Raw genomic sequence first — 22,581 nt, forward strand, 5'->3', positions numbered from 1 at the left:
AATGCTAACCGGCAACAGGAGACTTCAAACTGAGTTCTAATTTGATGCATCGATTCACCAATATGTAATCGAAGCTTTGGAAATTTACAGACAGATGATCAGTAATCAATGCATCGATTAATTGTTGCACCCCTAGCTTACTGACTTTCGTAGTTTCAAGCTTAAACCATATTTTTCTTAGCGGTTCTGATGAACTCCACACGTGAACCCCCGATCTTGTTGCTAGCCCAGGAGAAAGAAACCAAGCAACCTAAGTGATGGAGAAAAGAGTATCCATGCCAATTTTTTCTACTGCTTTCACCCAAGGACTGGGTGTGTGTGTTTATACACACACACACACACACACACACAAAAACAAAGGCAAGTGCAACCGGGCCCCCCACCGCCACACTTTCCACTTACTGATCAAGACACTAGCCTGCACATGAGACACCTTCATCACCGCAAGCAGCAAAGGAGGCAACATGGCGAACTCCTGCTTTAGCAAGGTGTGCCATTGGATGAAATCAACCACCACAAAAAACTCAATTGAGATGCCTCCCTGACAGGGACTGTGTGGTTTCAATCTCTTTTTTATTTTAATTTTTTTCAAATACATTGAAACAATTGGGGCTACCCTGAAGAATAATTCTAGTCTACATGAAGGGATGAAAACTAAATAAACATGGTCTATGGGTTTTATAGCGTTATGCAAAATTTATAATTGAGTGTTTTAAAGTTGTGGATGAACACACGAAAGACAATACAGTACATTCCTTTAAAGTAAGATAGTTTTCATTTCTCTTCATACAGGATCGTCTTCTGTTTCATAATGATTTCCATTACACGAGAGTAGATGTTAAAACTTCATGCTGATTTGAACTCGGCTCTCGCCAAGATAAGCACCAACTAAGACGTAGCTTTACAGTAAACTAATGTGATCCATATGCGTCTCCATCCATTTACGTTTCCTTCCATATGATGATGTAGATATCCTTCTGTCTGGTGTTAATGGCTGAAGTGTAATGCTGGCTCCAGGGATCAGCTTATTTTGCCTCCCTGGCGCATCAGCACACACAACGGCTGCGATGCTGGCTCCGGGGATCAACCAAAGTGCGGCCTCCCCAGCGCATCAGCATGACAACCGTCTGGATTGAGCTAAGTAGGGTACATCTCTGGGGTTTTCAAGTGGGCACCTTCCATCCTCAGTGTTTCGTCGACTAGCCCACGACACCTCAAGAGGGCTCGACGGTGATTCTGGCGTCCCAGCATCACCCCCCTCCGTCCCCCACTCAACTCAGCCCAGCTTACTTACCTGTCCCCAGCCAGAATCTTTCCGTCTCAACCACAGCCAGTTGCTGCTCCTCTCTGCTGCTTCAGATAAGTTCTTCACTGTGCGACGCAACTCTTGGCCACTGAATCCGACGTCTCTGAGAAACCGGGTTGTAGAGTGTGCCACAAATCCTCGACAACCCACTTCCACTGGGTAAACCCGAACTCTCCATCCTCGCTGTTCCGCTTCAGTGGCTAGTTCAGCATACCGCAGTTTCTTCCTCTCATACGCCTCATCTACAGCATCCTCCCATGGCACTGTTAACTCTACCAGGTGAACAAGGCGTGCTGATCCAGACCACAAGACAATATCTGGTCGAAGGTTAGTGGTGGCAATCTCAGGTGGAAAAATAAGCCGTTGACCAACATCTGCCAGCATATTCCAGTCTCTAGCAGCTTCCAGTTGTCCTGGGCGAGGATTGGTTTTAACACCTTTTCTTGGTGGTTGCTCTCCTGGGCGGAGGAATGTTGTCTTTTGTGTGTAATGTTTTGATGGAACAGGTGGCAACTTATTGGTCATGTTACGCTTGTCTTCCAATGCTAAGGCCAAACATCGCAGCACCTGGTCATGGCGCCAAGTAAACCGTCCTTGGCTAAGAGCCACCTTACATCCTGTCAAAATGTGCCTTAATGTTGCAGGTGATGAACACAAAGGACATGAGGGATCCTCTCCTACCCAGAGGTTTAGGTTCTGTGGTGATGGGAGAACATCATATGTTGACCTGATGAGGAAACTGATCCTGCTCTGTTCCATTGACCATAGGTCTTGCCAGCCAATCTTGCGTTGTTCCACACTCTCCCATCTCATCCATTCTCCCTGTTTGGCCTGGGAAATGGCCTTTATACACCTCATCCTCTCCTCCTGCTTTTGCACCTCGTTGACTACCAGCTTCCTTCTTTGAGCTGGGGCCGCCTTGTGCCATGTAGGAGGAGTTGAACTGAAACCAAGACCCCCTCTTCCATGCTGAACTTGCCCCATGATATCACCAATTCGAAGGGCAGCCTTTGCATCTTCCACAGCTTTCTTTGCCGCCCACTTTCTTCCAGTTTTCAACACAGGTGCTGCCTCCCTTACGCATTTATCGCGTGACTCTACTAATGTCATTTCCAGTCTGACCTTGGCGCACTTAAACTCCTCGGTTAGAGCAGAGACTGGTAGCTGCAGTATTCCTTTACCATAAAGTCCCACTCTGCTGAGGCAGCGTGGAACTCCCAACCATTTCCTGATGTATGAACTGATTAAAGCTTCCAGCTTCTCTACTGTTGTCAAAGAAACCTCGTACACAGTCAGTGGCCACAGCAACCTCGGCAGTAGACCAAACTGAAAGCACCAGAGTTTTAGTTTACCTGGTAGAGCGCAGCTGTCTATGCTCTTCAACCCTTCCACTGCTTGTTGTCTAACTTCTCCCACACGAACTGTGTCCTTTAGATCCCCGTCGTACCATCTCCCAAGACTCTTCACTGGCTTCTCAGACACTGTTGGTATTGCCTCACCATTAATGAAGAATGTTTTATCTACTACTTTGCCTTTAATTATAGAGATGCTCCTTGATTTAGTGGGCTTGAATTGCATTCGTGCCCATTCAATGTTATTGGTTAATTTGCCCAATAATCGATTAGTGCAGGCTACTGTTGTAGTCATGGTTGTCATGTCATCCATGTATGCTCGAATTGGTGGTAGTCGCATTCCAGAAGCCAAGCGCTCTCCTCCTACTACCCATTTTGATGCCCTAATGATTACTTCCATTGCCATGGTAAAAGCCAGTGGAGAAATGGTGCATCCTGCCATTATTCCAACCTCTAGGCATTGCCATGTAGTGCTGAATTCTGAAGTTGAAAAACTGAATTGCAAATCTCCAAAATAGGCTTTCACTAAATTTGTTATTGTCATCGGTACACTGAAAAAATCAAATGCTGCCCAAAGTAGTTCATGTGGCACTGAACCATATGCATTAGCCAAAACCAGGAATGTCACATGGAGCTCCTTCCTCTCCTTTTTAGCTGATTGAATTTGTTGCCAGATCACATTGATGTGTTCTAAGCAACCTGGGAAACCTGGAATGCCCGCTTTTTGTATTGAAGTGTCAATGAAGCAGTTCTTTAATAGGTAAGCTGACAATCTCTGAGCAATAATGCTGAAGAAAATCTTGCCTTCTACGTTTAATAGGGAAATGGGACGAAACTGACTGATGCTTGTAGAATCTTTTTCTTTAGGTATAAAGACTCCACCTGCTCGGCGCCATGCTCTTGGTACAACCTGTTTTTCCCATGCCACTTTCATCAATTTCCACAGAATTCGTAGAACAATATTAATAAATAAATAAATCAGACAGTTTGATAATTGGATTTAAAAGTATAACCATGCAATATACCTATTTATTACCACATTCAATTTTTTTTTTCTTCTTCCCCAAAGTAGCCTAGTTTGACACATTTGGGGCTACCCAGAGAATAATTCAAACTCAGATTGGTTATTCAAAAGAAGTCTCACTTTGACATGAAGGAAATTATTTATTTATGTATTAATAATTGTATTATTGTATTGTATAAAGATGATCCTGTATGAAGAGAAATAACCTAATTTACTTTAACCCTTTGCGGTCCATTTATTAAATGCGCGTCAGGCACACCAGGTCTAATTAATTTTCACACGTGCAGTATATTTTAGACGCGCTGTTTAAAAGTATTTTTTTTCACAGTCAAACGGGTTTAAATGGCCCTGCATATCAACAAAGCACTCACTAGGCATCTCCAGCCCCGCCCCACCCTATCGTTCGCTATCGCTTTCACCTATGTAAGAAATAAATAATAATAATAGTCGTACATACCGATCAATCATCTCCTGATCACTCGTTTTATCACCAAACCCCTCAATAATGCGATCCAAGTCATTATTTTATTACTGTAACATCTCAAAAAAGCTCTGCAAATGTCTGTGTTCTCTGTGCGCTGATTCACAGGCAGCCAGCTTGTTTACTTACGACCGCCCCGTTATCTGATACCAGGGCCATGTATGACTATTCATGAGATACGCCTTTTTTTTTTTTTTTTTTTTTCCTGACTTGTCTCGGCTCCTGTCGTTCCCACTCTGCCATTGAATGGCTTTCTCGGCTTTTTCCGGAGAAAAAACGACTAAAACCCGTTTTTTGCGTTTCTATAATGATGTCGGACAGGGTCCGACAATGGACCGCAAAGGGTTAAGAAAGGGATGTATTGTATTGTATTTCGTATGTTCGTCCACAGCTTTAAACATTCCATATATTTCACACACACACACTATGTACAATTCTAACTATAGCCCATGTTTATTTTATTTTTCAAAATAATTTTATTGGAGAATAACCAATGGTTATTCTCCAATAAAATTATTTAGAAAAATAAAATACAAATAAAATGTTAATGCGGTAGCCTAATAAATACATTGCCGACCTATGCGTTTTAAATCAAATTATCAAACCATCCGATTCATTTGTTTATTTATTTAATGTCAAAAGTACAAAAACGGATGATCTTCAGATTGACTTTGGGTAAAGTACATTTTCTGCATCCTGATGGGGTCGTATTTCGGCTTGGGGTCCTTAGATAGATAAAAAAAAAAAAAAAAAAAAAACACCCTCGTCACTGCCCCAGCTTCATTGGGAAGTGTCTCTTCAGGAATGCAGATTGGAAAAAAATTTGTGCCTCCCGTCAGTGATCAGAGAGAGAGGACACACCTCCGATCTCAAACCCGAGTTCACTAGTCAAACATCTTGAAAATACCTTTGAGAGAGAGTTTGTCGGGATGTTAACAATGAAAAGAAAAATTACAGGTACGTTATTGAAATAGTTATAGCAGCACGTGGGGACTTATAACACTATATTTCTCGGGAACAAAGTGTTTATGTTCCAAAGATCATCACTCTACCCCTTACCATTGCTGAGATATTAATGGTTGAAAATGAGAGTTTAACATAGAAACAAAGTTGAAACCATAAATGTAGCACCAGTTTATTGTAGTCCAGACTTCCTAGCTCTTCGCAGTTGCTTGGAAAGTAAGGGTCGTTGTTCAGGTCCCTGGAGTAGCTGCAGCAAGCTTCATCATCATCTTTATTTCTTTTTCTAGATGTTGGATCCTCTGTCAATGAGCAGCCCTGAAAACTCAGCATCAGGAAGCTGCCCTTCACTAGACAGTCCCTTGGACAGGTAAGGGCATGAAGTAATATACAAGATGATCCAGGGCCAAGAGTTGTTAAGACCCAAGGTTAGGTTTGTTTTCCAAGGTTGTATTGTATGTACCCCAACCTAATGGATCTTTAGCTATGATTTAAAGTCAGATGTAAAATGATTGATCTGCAGTAGTGTATCAGTTGAATAGGTAAATTTCTCTTGAAATAAGATTTCACATGAGGAGCCATAGTTTGAAGCTCCATCACACTGAAAGGTGGACACCACAAACTGTAAAAGCAGTGTGTAATCACTCATAGTATCAAACACCTAAGTTGTTGAGTGATGGGCACATTATTTTACTTGCCAGTAAGTTTTAGAGATAACCCCTAAAGAGTTAGGCTTGCCAGTTTACCAGAAATAAATTAAGCCTGTTTGTGTTTGTGATCTTAGTGTTAAGTGTTTTATTTCACAGTGAGAGCTACCCCAAATCTCGGATGCCCAGGGCCCAGAGCTATCCCGATAACCATCAAGAATTCTCAGGTAAGCTGCTTTCTCATGCCTGAAAGCTGTGTTGGTGTCAGGGGGGAGGGCTCGGGATTTTGAATGTAAATAATCACTGCGTCCTGAGAAAAGCGGTTCTGCGGGAATGGGTTGGATTAAAACCTTTAATAATGTTTCCTTCTCTACCAGATATGATTGGCAGATAGGGGTTGGCCGGTATAAAATGGTAACCTTAATGTTATGGTATAAATTATGCAAGTTATAACATGAAGGATTACTAAAAATGAAGAAATACAGTAAATTACTTAATCATAGCACAAAAGTGTAATTTTTAAGATCACATGGAATGCTTTAAACTTTAGGTATTTTTGGGGCTCCCGAGTGGCACATCCGGTAAAGTGGAGTGCAAGATGCGCCCTATAGCCTGGACGTTGCTGGTTCGAGTCCAGGCTATTCCATTGCCGACCGTGAACAGGAGCTCCCAGGGGGCTGCGCACAATTGGCAGAGCGCCTTTTAGGTCAGCCAGGTTGTCCTCGGCTCACCGTGCACCAGTGACCCCTGTAGTCTGGCCATGCACCTGTGGGCTTGCCTGTAAGCTGCCCGGAGCTGCGCTGTCCTCCGACGCTGTAGCTACGAGGTGGCTGCATGGTGAGTCTGCAGTGTGAAAAGAAGCGGTCGGCTGACGGCACACACTTCGGAGGATAGCGCGTGTTCGTGTTTGTCTTCGCCACTCCCGAGTCAGCACAGGGGTGGTAGCGGTGAGCCTAAATAATAATTGGATATTCTAAATTGGGAGAAAATAATATAAAAATAATTGGCAACTACTAAATAAAAAAAAATAATAAAAACTTTAATACTGCCACGGTATCCATTATTCTAACTAGTATTAAGATCTATCCTTTGTTCAAAACAATGTGGTGCTGCAACCAGCGCTCCAGATAAGGTTTTGGGTCTGGGAGTAATTGACCCTCTAATTTTAACAGTGAGAGAATAAAATGTATTTTCATGGGGTAAAATGCAACATTACCTTGAAGTCCTGAGTAATCTTGATAAATACTGTACAATCTTTAATGGTAATGGGGTAAGCATTAAAAAAGGGCCTTCCATTTTAACTGCAATGTTACTTTGAACTACTGTACAACCACGTGTGTGTTCTACAAGGTTCTTTATCGGCTCTGAGCATTTTTTTCAAGGTATCACACTTCTCTGCAAATTAATTACGTTACTTGTAACATTACATTCTTAAACTCAGTGAACATGTTAAAACCTAAATATAAAGCCATACAGATAAATAAAATTACAGTTTGTTTACTGTTATAGGCACCTTTTTTTAGCGGTTGCCTCTGATGATAGTTCCAGTTGGATTTGTAGCTACACTGGGGTGTTTATGCTTCAACCTGTGTAGCACAGACAACAAGACTAGTTTGTTGGGTTGGTTTTTCTTGTGTACAGTTTCCTAGTAACTGAAGACATTAGGGCAGCAGTGTGGAGTAGTGGTTAGGGCTCTGGACTCTTGACCGGAGGGTCGTGGGTTCAATCCCCGGTGGGGGACACTGCTGCTGTACCCTTGAGCAAGGTACTTTGCCTAAATTGCTCCAGTAAAAACCCAGCTGTATAAATGGGTAATTGTATGTAAAAATAATGTGATATCTTGTAACAATTGTAAGTCGCCCTGGATAAGGGCGTCTGCTAAGAAATAAATAATAATAATAATAATTGTATTCTGGGAGATGTAGTTGTCAGTGGAAGTTTTAGGGGAAGCAGACAAGCTGCAGCAAAATTGCTATGCATATTTGTACACATTAAATTTAAATTTTGTGTGTATTTCAGATTTTTTAATGTGTAAAAACGGCAGGTACGCAACTTATCTGAACCGCTGGCTGCAACACACACAAAAAAAGTGCATTGTTTATGATGATAAACAGAATTGGGAAATGATCGTTCATATTGCTTAAAACACAAACATTTTAAAATACAGGTTATTATTTAAGAGCACAGAATTGTTATTTACTTTTGGCACTGTTGTTGTTAAATGATTATTACACATCGAAAATAGATTTCACATAACTAAAATGTTTTGAATACTGTAAATTACTTGTTTATACAGAACTACTTTGAGAATAAGTAGGCTGTCTCGCTGCAGACGCTTATCTCTGCTTATAAATTGAGACGTGGAAACTTGTATTATGTGTCGCTGACAGTTTCCTCCAAAACCATTATCAGAATATAGTAATCAGAAAAAATAATATAACTTGTAGCAGTTAAAGGGTTTAAAAAACATCTTTTGGCCTTTTATAAGCATAACCACATTCTTGCAAGTCCCAGACTTTATTTATCCTGCCACCTCTAGAAGTGAGCTCCCTGGAAACTAAATAATCTACAGCGAAATGGTACTTGTTTTATATTAGACAAGAGAAGGAATTACTAAAGATTATGGATTGCGTTTTTCAGCAGTAATGCCACCTTCAGATGATGAAGACAGATGGGTTAAAAGATTGCCCAGTCAGCAGAGAGATTCCAGCCATTGACATGTCCATTTTATGATAATATTCATTTACTGTAGATTCCATTGCTTTGCTTTGGACTTGCATGGGCTATAAGAGCTGTGTATGACCCATGTTCCTTTACTGTTTAGTAAGCATTTTATTCACTCACACCTTTTATCCATTGCAGAGTATGAAATTCCTGTATTTGAGAAGTTTGGAAAAGGTGGGACATACCCTCGCCGATACCATATCTCATTCCATCACCAGGATTACAGTGACGGCAAGTACACCCAAACTTATCTAGCGAAGCAGTATGTAAAAAAAACACTTTTTATCTGCCTTGTTTACTGCGAGGAAGTCCACATACAATGCTATACATTACATATAGCATTGATTACAGCACTGTTCATTACATGCTATAATACACATGTACTACATGTTGCACATCAAATGTCAAAACATTTCAGTTGCTGGTTAATAATTTTCTGTATATCATAATATGTGGAGGGTGGCATTATTAAACTGATATGATTGATATATATATTGCATTCTAGAGGCTAATGATGTTGGCTTCGACATCCAAGCATAGAGGTAGAAATTAGGTAACCTGGCACTGATAACAATAGTACACTGAATCTGGTTAATGTGCATGTTTTGTGTTGCTGTGCTGCAGGCCGCAAGACGTTCCCTCGTGCTCGCCGGACCCAGGGAAACAGTTTTCGTTCACCAGTGAGTTTCAGCCCTACAGACCACTCGCTCAGCACCAGCAGTGGGAGCAGCATCTTCAGCCCAGAGTTTGAGGAGAGTCGGAGCAGGAGGAGGGGTAGCGACATTGAATGCAACCCCACTCTCACTGTCATGGATATCAGCCCACCCAGCCGCTGTGAGTACTGGGGGGTGGAGGCGTTCTCTCCTGTCTGTATTTTAGACTCATGGATTTTAACATGTAATCATGCAAATAGGTCCATGGGCTTAGACTTGGGTACACACTTTTTACAGAGAATATGCAGTTACTTTTATATAAACTACATACGCCTGTCTCCGAGTAAAAGCTCCCCCACAGCTTTAGTGTAAATGCAAGATGTGGAGGGCAAAGATGTTTATAAATTTGCATTATCATATACCAGCATGCTAAGTTGTGATTTCTGATAGGTTTTCACTCTTTGCTTTCTCTTCAACTCTTTTCTAAAATAGTTCTGCATACAAGTCCATTTGCTTATCTCAGATTTAGGTGTCCTCCCATTACATAAGAGCTGCACCTATTTGAGATTAATGTGGTTTTCATAGCCTCCAAGATGAATATTTTGGTAAATAAAGGGTAAATATTTCCGCCTGGGATGTTTGCAGTTGTTGTGATGTTTTAACCCTTTGCGGTCCATTGTCGGACCCAGTCCGACATTGCAATTATTCCTCTCAGGTCCTTTGTCGGACTGGTTCCGACATCATTATAGCAACGCAAAAAACGGGTTTCTAGTCGTTTTTTCTCCGGAAAAAGCCGAGAAAACCATTCAATTGCCGAGTGGGAGCGACAGGAGCCGAAACAAGTCGGGGGAAAAAAAAAAAAAAAAAAAAAAAAAGGCGTATCACATGAATAGTCATATATGGCCCTGGTATCAGATAACGGGGCGGTCATAGTAAACAAGCTGGCTGAGTGCGTCAGCGCACAGAGACTATCATGGACATTTGCAGAACTTTTTTCAGATGTTATAGTAATAAAATGATGACTTTGATCGCAATATTGAGGAGTTTGGTGATAAAACGAGTGATCCGGAGATGATTGATCGGTATGTACGACTATTATTTTTATTATTATTTATTTCTTACATAGATGAAAGCGATGGCGAAAGAAAGGGTGTGGCTGGAGAAGCCTAGTGAATGCTTTGTTGATATGCAGGGCCATTTAAACCTGTTTGACTGTGGAAAAAAATACATTTTAAACTGCGCGTCTAAAATTAACTGCGCGTGTGAAAATAAATTGGACCTGACGCGCCTGACGCGCACTTAATAAATGGACTGCAAAGGGTTAAGCCAGTGGTCCTCAAAGTTTTGCTGTAGTAAAGGTTGGGTGAACCACAATCAAACAGGGACCTGAACAGGGATCTTTGATAGAGTGATTTTGGCACAGAGATTTCAGCTCCATGCTAACTGATGTTTTTATAATTTTTTTTCCAAGCTCCAAGAGCTCCCACCAATTGGCGTCTGGGGAAACTGCTTGGCCAAGGAGCCTTTGGGAGAGTGTACTTGTGCTATGATGCCGACACTGGTAGGGAGCTGGCAGTGAAACAGGTGCAGTTTGATCCCGATAGCCCAGAAACCAGCAAGGTGAGGAAGATGAGATCTTTTACATATCTTTTTATTTTAAAATTATTGATACTTATTTGCTTTTCCCTGTTGAATAGTACTCCAAAAACACCACTTTTTTGTATTTTTTGCTAAAGGGAAAACCATTTGTGACTCTGTTCTATCTGACATTGTAGGAGGTGAGCGCCTTGGAATGTGAGATCCAGCTGCTGAAGAACCTGTTCCATGAGAGAATCGTTCAGTACTACGGTTGTTTGAGGGACACTCAGGAAAGGACCCTCTCCATTTTCATGGAGTACATGCCAGGGGTAATGCATACATATAACACTTTTTTTTCTTCTTCTAAGGTTTAACATCCTATATGCTCTTTGACATTGAAAATGAAACATTCACTGACCCTTCTTTCACATTTAGAGTAGTGATGATACATTCTGCCTAATCCTAAGTTTCCACCCTGCTGCCTAGCTGTGATCTCCAGTGAGCTGCCTCCCTAGAGGTTTCTTTGTCAACCCAGAAGTCTCTAGTTTCTAAACCCCTCTCCATTACAACTGGAAAGTTGTCTTCCACCTGTGTCATGATATAGCTGCGTATTTTCCAACAGACACAAAATAGATAATACAAGGCGATTTGTAAACAACGCACCATAGGGGGTAAAAAAACATTTTTATAGCAAAAACTATTTTCCGTTTTATTTCAGGTTTAAAAGTAAACAGTCATGGTGAGCAGAAACACATACAGTGTTGATGAACATATGTAAGGCATGCATAAATTGTTCATATTGCAGCAGAGGCCTTCCAATTTGAAGTATTCAGACAGGCCAGGTCAAGACCAGTCCAGTCATGCCATGTATGTGTTCTTGTTTGCTGTGTGCTTGAAATATAATGAAAATAAATAATTGTTTATGAATTACTGCACTCACACAAAGGACTAAAACTCTGCACGTAATACTGTCTCCTGTGCATCACAGACACCACTCTGATAATTTGAATCCGATGCAAAGGCATATTTGTTTTAGCATGGACATTTCACACCACTGCTGTACTTCCAGTACCTTATAAATTCCACAGTCAGTTATTATGTGGTGATTTAAATCCAATCCAAATAGGGCACATCATACCGTGTTTCTGCTGCACAAAAAAGCAGGGCTGTTCTGGCACAGCACCAGAGGTGCCTGGACATGGCCCAGACAAGGGCAAGATAGCACTCTTGAAACTGACCTTGCATGTATAGAATATTTCAAGGAAAACGGAGAACGCAATACAAAGCAAAGTGGAACATGCTATTAATTTATATTAAATGGTACTATATCAGCGGAGCCTCTATGAAGTAACTTTATTACCTTTTGTCTTCTCGTTGGCTATCCCAGATTTCACTGAAACACATTATATTTAGTTTGCAGCTATGTTTACTTAAATTAAGTAAATATACCGCTCTGATGTCTACCACCAGAAAGCCTGCAGGGTTTTTTTTTTTTTCCTTCGCAGCACATGCATGTTATAATAATACTTTCAGTTTTTTTTTTTTTTAAACTGATATGAGAAACAATTTTGTTGCTGGGACGACTTGCAGGTTTATTTATTGTATATCATAATTATTAGAAAATTATTCAGTACCATCAGCCATTCAGCTTCCAGGTTTAGCAGGCTTCTATCATACAGTAGATGTCCGCTGGAGCGTCACAGCATCAACTGTGAGTCAAACTCAATCAAAAATCAAACTACACAAGCACCAGCTTTTTCGTCTCTTGGACAGCAAATTCTAAACAAAGACACAATGGGTCCAAATTAATTTATTATCCACCAAAACCAGCCAATCGATACTTTGCACCTACAAAAGCAACCAGTTTTGTACCCCTAACGGCCGAATCAGTCAATCACAGCCTGTCCGCTCGACTGGAGCTCAGTAACTTTCAACAACAACAAACCGAGACACAGACAGTATTTGACATTGTCTAGATAAACTATAAGCAACTCTGACAAATAAAAATGTATTTGTTTAATAGTTTTTTCTATGTATGTGATGCTTTATGAACATTTTTGGGGCTAGTTTCCTAAAACCTTTCTCAGATGAATGTTACCCGATGAATCATTCCAAATTCTAGATAAATCTAGTTTTTTTTTTTTTTTTTTTTTTAACCCATTAAGTACCATTGTCCTTTATTTGAGGACAGGCACACTAATTTAGTGTGGCCAATTATTATTTTTCCCCTGATTTTCTCCCAATTTGGAATGCCCAATCACTTTTCCCCTCACCACAGCGATTCCCCACATGGCTCAGGAGACCCGAAGGTTCAGTGGGCGTCCTCCAATGCCATGACCAAGCCAGCTTCCTTTTTCACCCAGGAACTCAAGAGCGGATGTCAGCCCCCCTGACCCTTGGACAGTTTACCAAAAAATGTTCTACATTCGTTTCTTTTAGTATTGATGAATAACTTCTGAGTTTACTGGTCTGGATACCGTAAGTAATTCAACTCATTTTCCACCTTTACTCTGCAGGGATCTATAAAGGACCAGTTGAAGGCCTATGGTGCACTTACAGAAAATGTGACCCGGAAATATACACGACAGATCCTGGAGGGTGTGTCTTATCTACACAGCAACATGATTGTACATCGGGATATCAAAGGTGAACAGGGAGGCTAAAGCATGAAGAAGATTGGGGGAGTGGGGGATGAACAGTTTGAGTCTTTTGTATCTGTAAAATCATGTTCCCTTTTTGCGCTCTCTGATTGTACTACCGTCTTAAAAAAATTTATTTTGTTTATTATTATTATTATTATTATTTGTTTATTTAGCAGACGCCTTTATCCAAGGCGACTTACAGAGACTAAGGTGTGTGAACTATGCATCAGCTGCAGAGTCATTTACAACTACGTCTCACCCGAAAGACGGAGCACAAGGAGGTTAAGTGACTTGCTCAGGGTCACACAATGAGTCAGCGGCTGCGGTGGGATTTGAACTGGGGACCTCCTGGTTACAAGCCTGTTTCTTTAACCACTGGACTACACAATTTAGCAGAGTTTGTACTACATGCTGTAGAATGACTGTGCATATGGATAAACTGTTGTTTCTCCTTTTCTCACCTCAGGAGCGAATATCCTGCGGGACTCTGCAGGAAACGTCAAGCTAGGTGATTTTGGAGCTAGCCGGCGGCTCCAGACCATCTGCCTAACTGGAACGGGGATAAAATCAGTCACTGGCACCCCCTACTGGATGAGCCCCGAAGTGATCAGTGGAGAGGGCTACGGGAGGAAGGCAGACATCTGGTGAGTTGGTCTGAATAAAAAAAATACTATTTGTGAGTAAGCAGGCCAAAAGATACTGTGTTCTGTCTTTCACAACAATAAAAGCATTGATCTAACTACTTTGCTATTATTCACTGAAGAATCCTGATTGCAAAGGATTTTTGGAAACAGATACTGTGTATATATAATGTTCATTAAGAAGTGTATTTAAGTGTACTGATCTTGAGTACACAAGAAACACAACTTGAATTTTCACATCGTAATTAAGCAACTATTCAGTATCAGTATTCAGCACCAAGTAACTGTACAGAAAGACTTAGCTTTCCTAGACCTGCATACAAGTCTGCAGGATCAAAATAGTTAAGGAAGTGGGCTCCCGAGTGGCGCATCCAGTAAAAGCACTCGCTAGAGTGCAGGATGCGCTCTATAGCCTGGACGTCGCGAGTTCGAGTCCAGGCTATTCCACAGCCGACCATGGACGGGAGCTCCCAGGGGGCGGCGCACAATTGGCCGAGCGTCGCCCTGGGGAAGGGAGGGTTAGGTCGGACAGGGTGTCCTCGGCTCACCTTGCACCAGCGACCCCTGTAGTAATTGGGGAGAAAATAATAAAAACTAATTGGCAACGACTAAATTATTAAAAAAAAAAAAAAAATAGTTAAGGAAGATGGTTGATGGTAACAGTCTTTTTCTTGGAATGGTTGTCTTGGAATGGGTTGTAAAAATGATGGCTCAAAAGTATATAGTGTACAGTCACAGTCAGGAAAAAATAACGAATGTCTCATAGGATCATACTCAGTTTGGTATGATCTCCCTGCTGTTCTCTTAGTCCCTTATTCTGTCCTTTGCTTGCAGGAGTGTGGGCTGCACCGTGGTAGAGATGCTGACACAGAGACCTCCTTGGGCAGAGTTTGAAGCCATGGCTGCTATCTTTAAAATAGCCACCCAGCCAACCAACCCACAGCTGCCACCCCATGTCTCGGATCACTGCCGAGACTTCCTCAAACACATTTTTGTGGAGGCAAAGCTGCGTCCGTCTGCTGAAGACCTGCTGCGGCACACCTTTGTGCACTAGAACCCCCCTCCCCCACCCTCCCCACCCTCTGTCTCTTGCTTTCGACAGCACTTTTCTAATACATAGTGTTGGGTGAGCTTGCATGGATTTAATGCTAAAAACTGTTGAAAACTAGATATTTGCAAGACTAGCTTTCTTTCAGGATACAGTAAGAAGAAATGGTCTTCACTCTCAAATAGCCTGTTTTGATTGCATCGGTTAGTATATTATCTAACTACTCTGATTAATGTAATTAGACAGCCTCCTCTTGATGTTGACATCACTTGATTATGAGTATTTAAAAAGATGCTAATGTGCAGCAGCGAAAAATATTAACAGTTAAAAGCATAGTAACAATTTATTTAAATGTGATGTTGCAACTTACATTTGTAGATAGTCCCTGCATTCTGTATGTGTTAAGCCAGTGGATTCTGCTGTTTTCACTCATAGTGACCAGTAGCTCTGGCAATGCCAGTTGGTTATTAGGCCAGCTCCTGTGTATTAGAAGATCAGATTATATTCGGCATCAGTAAATGACAGAAGAGGCCACAGCCTGGCTATGATCTGAAGATGGTATATACCTTTCAGTATATATTTATTAGTTTGCACATTGACTTACAATGCATTCACCATAAAGCTGTGGTGGAAATGGTAATGATTTAATTGGATATGTTGAGATATTTTTACCAAAAAGTATATATTAATTATATACTGTAGTAAACTGTATATATATATATAATATGAATTCATAATGAGTTTTTGGAAACATTTTTTATGTTAGTGTTTTTAATTCACTAAAGTTTTGTTTTATTAAAATAAATATTTTTATTATTTACAATTTGAGTTTTCAGTTAGTAGAAATAATGTGATTTGATAGTGGAATGTGTTAAGCACATTTTGATGTGCAAAAATGGATAGTAAACGTAAGGAAATGTTTGTCTTTCAAGAAGACATTCTTTTTATTTTTTTACAATAGAACATATAGCATGTCAAGTTACTTAAAGGAAACAATAAAACATTTGTGGTACAAATGCTGAGCAGAGTTAAATAGCTAGAAGTAATTTGAGAGTGGTTTTGAGATTCTGTTTCTTCCTCAATAGTGTAATAAAGCTAGTGTTGTAAATATATATTTTTTATTTCAAACCTTGCCCATTTCTAATAACACTTGTTTGACTTGACTCTAGGTCTGTCCTAGGTTGCAATTTATTATCCTGGAGTTTTATATTTAGAGAAGAAAAGTGTAGTATTTTTGTTTCCAAATTGGAATATTCTGAAACTTTTGCAGAGTTCACCTTATAATCCCGCAGACTGAAAGCACTTTATGCATGCATTGTCCTTGTTTTTTAAGGAGCGGTTTAACAGTTGTATGCCACGTTTTCATCTGCAGTGTAATTTGCTGCCCTGTCCTATATTACACTTTTGCCAGGACCCTTTTCCATCTGCACAGAGTATGATATTCTGGCATGTAAAGAGAGGGCAGAAAATGCATGCATGTATAGTTTTAATTTCCCAACTTCAATGCCTTCAATTAGCATAATCAATAAATGCCCCGACCATGTGTTGGCTTAACTCCTGTTGGGAAAAATGACTGCAGGTGGAAACATACAAATTCAGGTTCAGCTCAGGACAAACTCAAGTATGATATCTAGTGAATACAAGGCATTAGTAGTATGAATTATGGATCTGTGGATTAAAATAAAGCCAACTGTTTACAATTTTACAAAACTTTCAATTAAGATGGGAGGGCAGATTTAATGCCAGTGTTGTAGACATAAAGCCTGTTAGTTGCATGCTCCACTTTTTTAATTAAGAAGTTTGCTTCCAGTTCATAGTTTAGGGCAAGTCCACATTTGTCATTTTCATTTGAATTTCAAATACATTAAGTGCTCTTTGCAAGGTTCAAGTTTTACATCAGCTGGAATTTAACCAACTTATAGGTGAAACGTGTCCCGGTCCATGGCAGGTTCCCACTGTTGCCCTTGATTGTAAAGATTTTTGTTGTTATTGTTGCTTCAAGTACAACACAATATTTGGTATTGATTCAAGAAGTTTTGAATATTTACTGCTGTGGATTAAAATCAAGAAATCTGTCAGATCAGAATTTCCTTTTCTGCAGGTTAACCAGCGGTAAAGGACTGACAGCGAGTTCAGTCCTTTTCATTCTTAGTTTCAGTGCTGGAGTACATTTCCATGAACTCCAACTTGAGCATTGAAATCTGTACATTCTGGATAAAATATTTCTCACGATTTTCCTCAAATGTACATGGGAACACTTGCCTCCAGTGCACTAATCTTGTATTTTACTGAGTACTAAAATAATGCCAATTAGACATAAGATTTTTTTTTTTTTATCCCTAATATTACATGTCTAAATAGTTTATTTTGTTAGGAACTAAGTGCTAATTACACTCAATCACATCTCCTATTGGAGAGGATTTTGAATGGATCAAAAACATATATATCAAAAAACCTTAGCGCGTAGTTTTACAGATATAGTGGTACATCTTTTTTTTTTTCTTTTTTGTAAATTGAGTGTATCAAGGGGTACATTGTACATTTTTTTCTTATATATAGCTTTTAATTCTATATTTGATCTAATGGTTACTATCTGTAAATGTATTTTTACCTTCACCGTTGATTGCTGAGTGTAGTGTGTATGTATGTACAGATTTTTTTTCTATTACTGTCGATCTTTTTGCACATTTTTTGAAAACTGTATAATTTGTACACTGATGTAATACTCAATGGCAAATTGATGCTGGGTGTACGAAATCTGGGTTAATGTGCGCACTTTACTACTGTCTGTACTTCTGTGTCTTTTGGGGTTTTTAAGATACCTTGGCGTCAGTAGCTTCATAGTCTTTGGCCTTTTGTACTGCAGCTCTGCATACAGGTACTTTAAATACAGGAAGGTACACTTTTTTTCTATGCCAGTGCAGATTTGAACGCTGTGGATATTAGCGGTTTGTTAAAATTGATGAATATAATTTGAAAAGATTGGATATAATAGCTAGAAGGATTAATCAAACCTTCAACTTAGACGTTGGCGGTACCCAAAGCTAGTCCACAAATCATCCCTTCAGAGTGGTTTTATCCTGCAGTACATGATAGAAAAATAATTCTTCAGCATTTAACCTCTCTAGCACAAGAGAGTCACGGGAGGGACAGGTAAATGTTCAAATTAACCATATTAGTTTTGAACCGCTTCAGTCGACAGCAGGAGATTCTAGTCCAAAGTTGAATCAATTTGTATTAATTTTTGTTTCACATGTTGCCCAGAATTTGGCACATGTACCCCAAATGCAAGAGGATAACTACTTCAAACCCTGTCGGTGTATTATCTGCAAATACTCCCAAAATAATGCAAAAGGACACAGGGTTGTTTCAGGTGCCTTTGATCACATAGGATATATTAGCAAGGTCCTGTCTCCCTGCTAGTGTAATAGATCCCTCTGCCTTTCCTAAAGCCCAGGCATGTTTACCCTCTCCAGGGTAGGGATAGGGCCTCTTGCTTGGGTGTTTAAGGGATTTTCTTGTGTAACTATCTCAAGCTAGCTACGCCTTTGACTGTGGGCTGCTGACCCCAAGTATTGAATGCACTGTTGAATGTCTTTGATGACTGTGTACTGTATTTCATTTAGGAGAGCTGGTATACTCCACACCTTAGAACGCCGTTGTTAGTTAAAGGTTTACACTCTTCATGCACATTTTGACTGTATAACAAAAAAAGGATGTACAAATGTATAAATTTAAAAAGGTACTTTTTTTTAATTACACTTCCTCGTACAATTGCTTATATATATCTTTTTTTGTTCTCTGTATCTATTGTATAAGAAGCCATGTTTATATTTGGTTTGTGACCAATAAGCTTGTTTATATGAAATCTGTATATCAGTGGTACGCATCATCTTTTGTATTTTTTTTTAAAAGACTGATTTTATGCATGACGATATCTGTAAGATTTAGTACACACGTTGAAGGAACAGAATTGTTGCTGTTCTGATAAGCCCCCATGTGGAAACTAATGGATTAAGTGCAAAGGGAACCGCTTTACACAAAGTAGCCGGTCTGGACTGGTGAAGATCTGTGATAGCCGGCACTTTGCAGAGTGTTAATAAAGATAAATATTTATTTCAGTTTTGACTTTGTCTTACTTTTTGAATTAAAGGGAGGGATTGTAATTGTTCCATTAGTATTGTGTGGGTTCCAAGGTTTATTATAATTTACCGTGCCTTGGAAAGGTTTTGCTTTGGATACTGTTGCTACGAGGTTCCTCCAGGAGGCAGCATTGTCATAAACATCTACTTCCAGCCATTCATATTGCTGCTAATGTCACAGTAAGCAGCACAAGCAGGCTGGATAGGTTCTGTTGTTTTAGTCACCACTGCAATGAAACCGGTGAAACGGAAGTACCTTAAAACTGTTCAGTGGTAGCCGTGTTTGAATATCACAACATTATAAAGTGATTAGCATATGCAGTTAACAAAGTATGCAGTTACTAAATAACTCTTTAATGCATCTTGCTTCTACTAATATCTCCTATCAACAGATGAACAACTACTGCTGTACTTTCACTTTAGTGCTTTCTTGCTGCCTCATCTGCTCTGCCTGAACACACCACAATCCCATTGGATGAACTCATATTTTCTCCCTGGCCTTTGTGATGACTTTAACAACAGTTTGTTTGCAGTTTATGTCCTACAAAGATGGTGAAAACAGGATATATTACCAGTTCTTGTGTGGAATATATAATACTGGCACTCAGACCTTTTATGTACTCTTATCTTTATTGTGTGGAACTAGTTTGCCAAAACCCTGAACATATGTTTAAATAACAAACGTCTGTTCAAGTAATCATGTGTTGGTGGCCCCTTGACATCAACCTCATTCCCAATATGGCTGCCATAATGAGGTCACGTGACTTTAGGTTAATGCATGATGGTGACACTTTAAGGGTCATATTCGATACACAGCTGTAATCTAGAACAATCTCATGGCAGTTAAGTTCCATTACCTGTCGGCCTGTAAAAACGTTTCACTTCCACATTGTTTTAACCTGTAGCCATATTAATGGTATAGACCCAGTGCTTAATTTGTACAGTTAGAGGTGCCGGGGCGCAAGCAATGACAATAATACAATTTTTAACAACCGCACATTCAAAATCATAACACGTTTATTTGAAAGCGTATTGTATGTACTAGTGTTAGATGTTTTTCCATGTTCCCTACATGTTGAAGTTTCATTGTACACTGTCAGATTTGAGCTGGCCATGCTAACAGAAATTTAAACAATAAATAATGTGTTTTTCTGAAAAGCATCTCTCTTTTTCTGTGGTTTTTGTTATCTGTACTAAACTTTTTTTTTTTTTTTTTATGGAAGCCCAGTGTGTGCACATTTGTTTCATGTATGACATGTACCTGTAACCTTTATAGTTAGAGTTATAGGCACAAATCTAACAGTAAAAAACAGGCGAAAATAGCTTGGATCCTAAAGGGTTAAAATGAAATTAAATAATGGAAAGGTATTCAGAGGACTCCAGAAGGCTGACATTGATTTAAAATAAACAACAACAAAAAAACTACAATAAACCACACTCTAAACGAACACTAGTTTGACCTATGGTCCGCTCTATATTAATATCTAACGTCAGCAATGTGACTGCAACAGAAGCCATTGGGCAGTTTGTGGAGATTACAAAAAAATGATTCATTAAATTTAGGCTAGGTAGTTGTTAGCTGAGTTTGTTTTTATTCTCTATTAATTACATTCTATTCATTGAAAAAAGGCAAGAGAGAACCACACCATTGTTATTATTATTATTATTGTTTTAATAGTTAGCAAAATGCTACAGTTATTAAACAGTAGTAATAATCTGAAGCAGAGGTATTTCAAAATAACAGAAGCCTGCTTTTACTTTAGTGAAGTCGACTACAATATGTTTTTTATTTGTTTGTTTTTTTTTAAACTTTGTTGTTCTTCATTGAAATGAATGTTCAGCTTTCATATTGACAGAGATGCCAAGGATTAGCTGTCCTAAAGAGTGAGACTTTCCAGGTGGCCTGTTAGGTCATTGCTTAAAACAGGGACTCTCATCTTTAGTCCCTGGTGACATCCAATAGTCCAAGTTTTTAATCCAACCAGCACTTAATAGTTTGTTTTAAAATGTGCACTGCTTAATAGTGGAGATAAAACACTTCAATCAGCTAAATTAATTAATACTGAACCCTCAGTAATACGGTACTGTTTGCAGACATGTGCTATGTAAAAACAGAATTGATTTATATTTTCCAGGACAATTGGCAGCTTTAACTTAAATAATATACATAATAAGAAACTTGTGTACTTACTGTTCATAAACTACTTCTCTCACGCAATTTTAAAGAACATATTCTGTGGTAGAAAGATATAATCCTTATGCAGCTGTATTTTCTGAACAAAACCGAACATGTAACGCAATTGTTTTGTTTAGCATTGGGACAAATACGCAGCTTCAATTAAAATGTACTTTCTGTTCACGTCACAAAATTTATAAATGACAGTATAGAAACTCCCATGCAAATTAAACCACTGTATGAGGTGTGGAATAAATAAAAACACAGACACTATTATACTTTCTTCAAATTAGTGGTCAAACTATTTTCTTGTAGGGATCAGCTGTTTGCACAAAATCTCACCTGGAGTTTATGCTGCGTAGTCCGACCTAGAGTTTATGCACATGTGCGATTGTTTTAAATGTGGTGTTCTATAAATTAGAGATTTACTTTTAAAGTTTGTCATCCGACAACGAAAGCATCAAGTAAACACTGTCTCTCACAGCGCTTGGTGCTGATACGATCATTGATAGGTTGAAAACATGAACAGCCGCCCTTGCACAGTATTGCTTAGTGCCAATGGGTTCAAACGCTAAATGCCAGCACCCCCACGGCAATACAATTGGCTGAACAGTTGCTCCTCTCTCTCCTCTCGCGGGCATATAGTCTCCGTGGTTACCACAGTACACAAGCTTGGAAAGCGGTTTTCCAAGCTCTAAGCCCCGTACCTGAGGCCCCGGATCTGTATTGTTGTCTCTTGTATCGCCTGAGTAAAAATATTTTAAATCTTTATATATATATATATATAATATTTTTAACTTTCATAACTGAAGAGGTTCTGGGGCTATACTCTGCAAGCCCAGAGGTGCCCCAGCAAGCCCTGGCACAAATTAAGCACTGTATAGACCACACACTTTTTCAGATTATAAGCGTCAATGATAATGTTTAACATGGTCATCAAACAAGGTCTGCACAGTAACAGCTCACCTGTGAATAACAGGAAACCAGTCTTAGTTGAACAGACACTGAATTGAACAGGAATAGGTTGTTTTTCTACTATCATCTGTATTGCAACACACATAGACATGTTGTCAAGCTAAGACAGCATGGGGTTTGTAGAAAGAGACAAGTTGATATTTCTGAGAAGAGTATGTTTTTTTAGGTTAGTTGCACTATCATGCTGTAGTTTCTTGATTAAATGGTGTTAAATACAATATGTTCATCTAAA

The 22,581-nt window shown here is 39.5% G+C and overlaps 1 protein-coding gene across 2 annotated transcripts in view; it reads left to right on the forward strand.

Moving 5' to 3' along the window:
- map3k2 (mitogen-activated protein kinase kinase kinase 2) overlaps positions 1-19,177 on the forward strand; it is a 63,426-nt gene extending 44,249 nt beyond the window's left edge. For both annotated transcript variants that reach the window (XM_034014801.2, XM_034014807.2), the window contains exons 9-17: positions 5,414-5,493; positions 5,930-5,997; positions 8,633-8,725; positions 9,119-9,328; positions 10,619-10,767; positions 10,923-11,054; positions 13,242-13,371; positions 13,834-14,011; positions 14,843-19,177. In XM_034014801.2, coding sequence (XP_033870692.1) covers positions 5,414-5,493; positions 5,930-5,997; positions 8,633-8,725; positions 9,119-9,328; positions 10,619-10,767; positions 10,923-11,054; positions 13,242-13,371; positions 13,834-14,011; positions 14,843-15,062 — 1,260 coding nt within the window. In that variant the 3' untranslated portion in view covers positions 15,063-19,177. The remainder of the gene's footprint in view (positions 1-5,413; positions 5,494-5,929; positions 5,998-8,632; positions 8,726-9,118; positions 9,329-10,618; positions 10,768-10,922; positions 11,055-13,241; positions 13,372-13,833; positions 14,012-14,842) is intronic.
- The last annotated feature ends 3,404 nt before the right edge of the window (positions 19,178-22,581 follow it).

Source organism: Acipenser ruthenus, chromosome 10, assembly GCF_902713425.1.
Source record: "Acipenser ruthenus chromosome 10, fAciRut3.2 maternal haplotype, whole genome shotgun sequence".
Lineage (NCBI taxonomy): Eukaryota > Metazoa > Chordata > Actinopteri > Acipenseriformes > Acipenseridae > Acipenser > Acipenser ruthenus.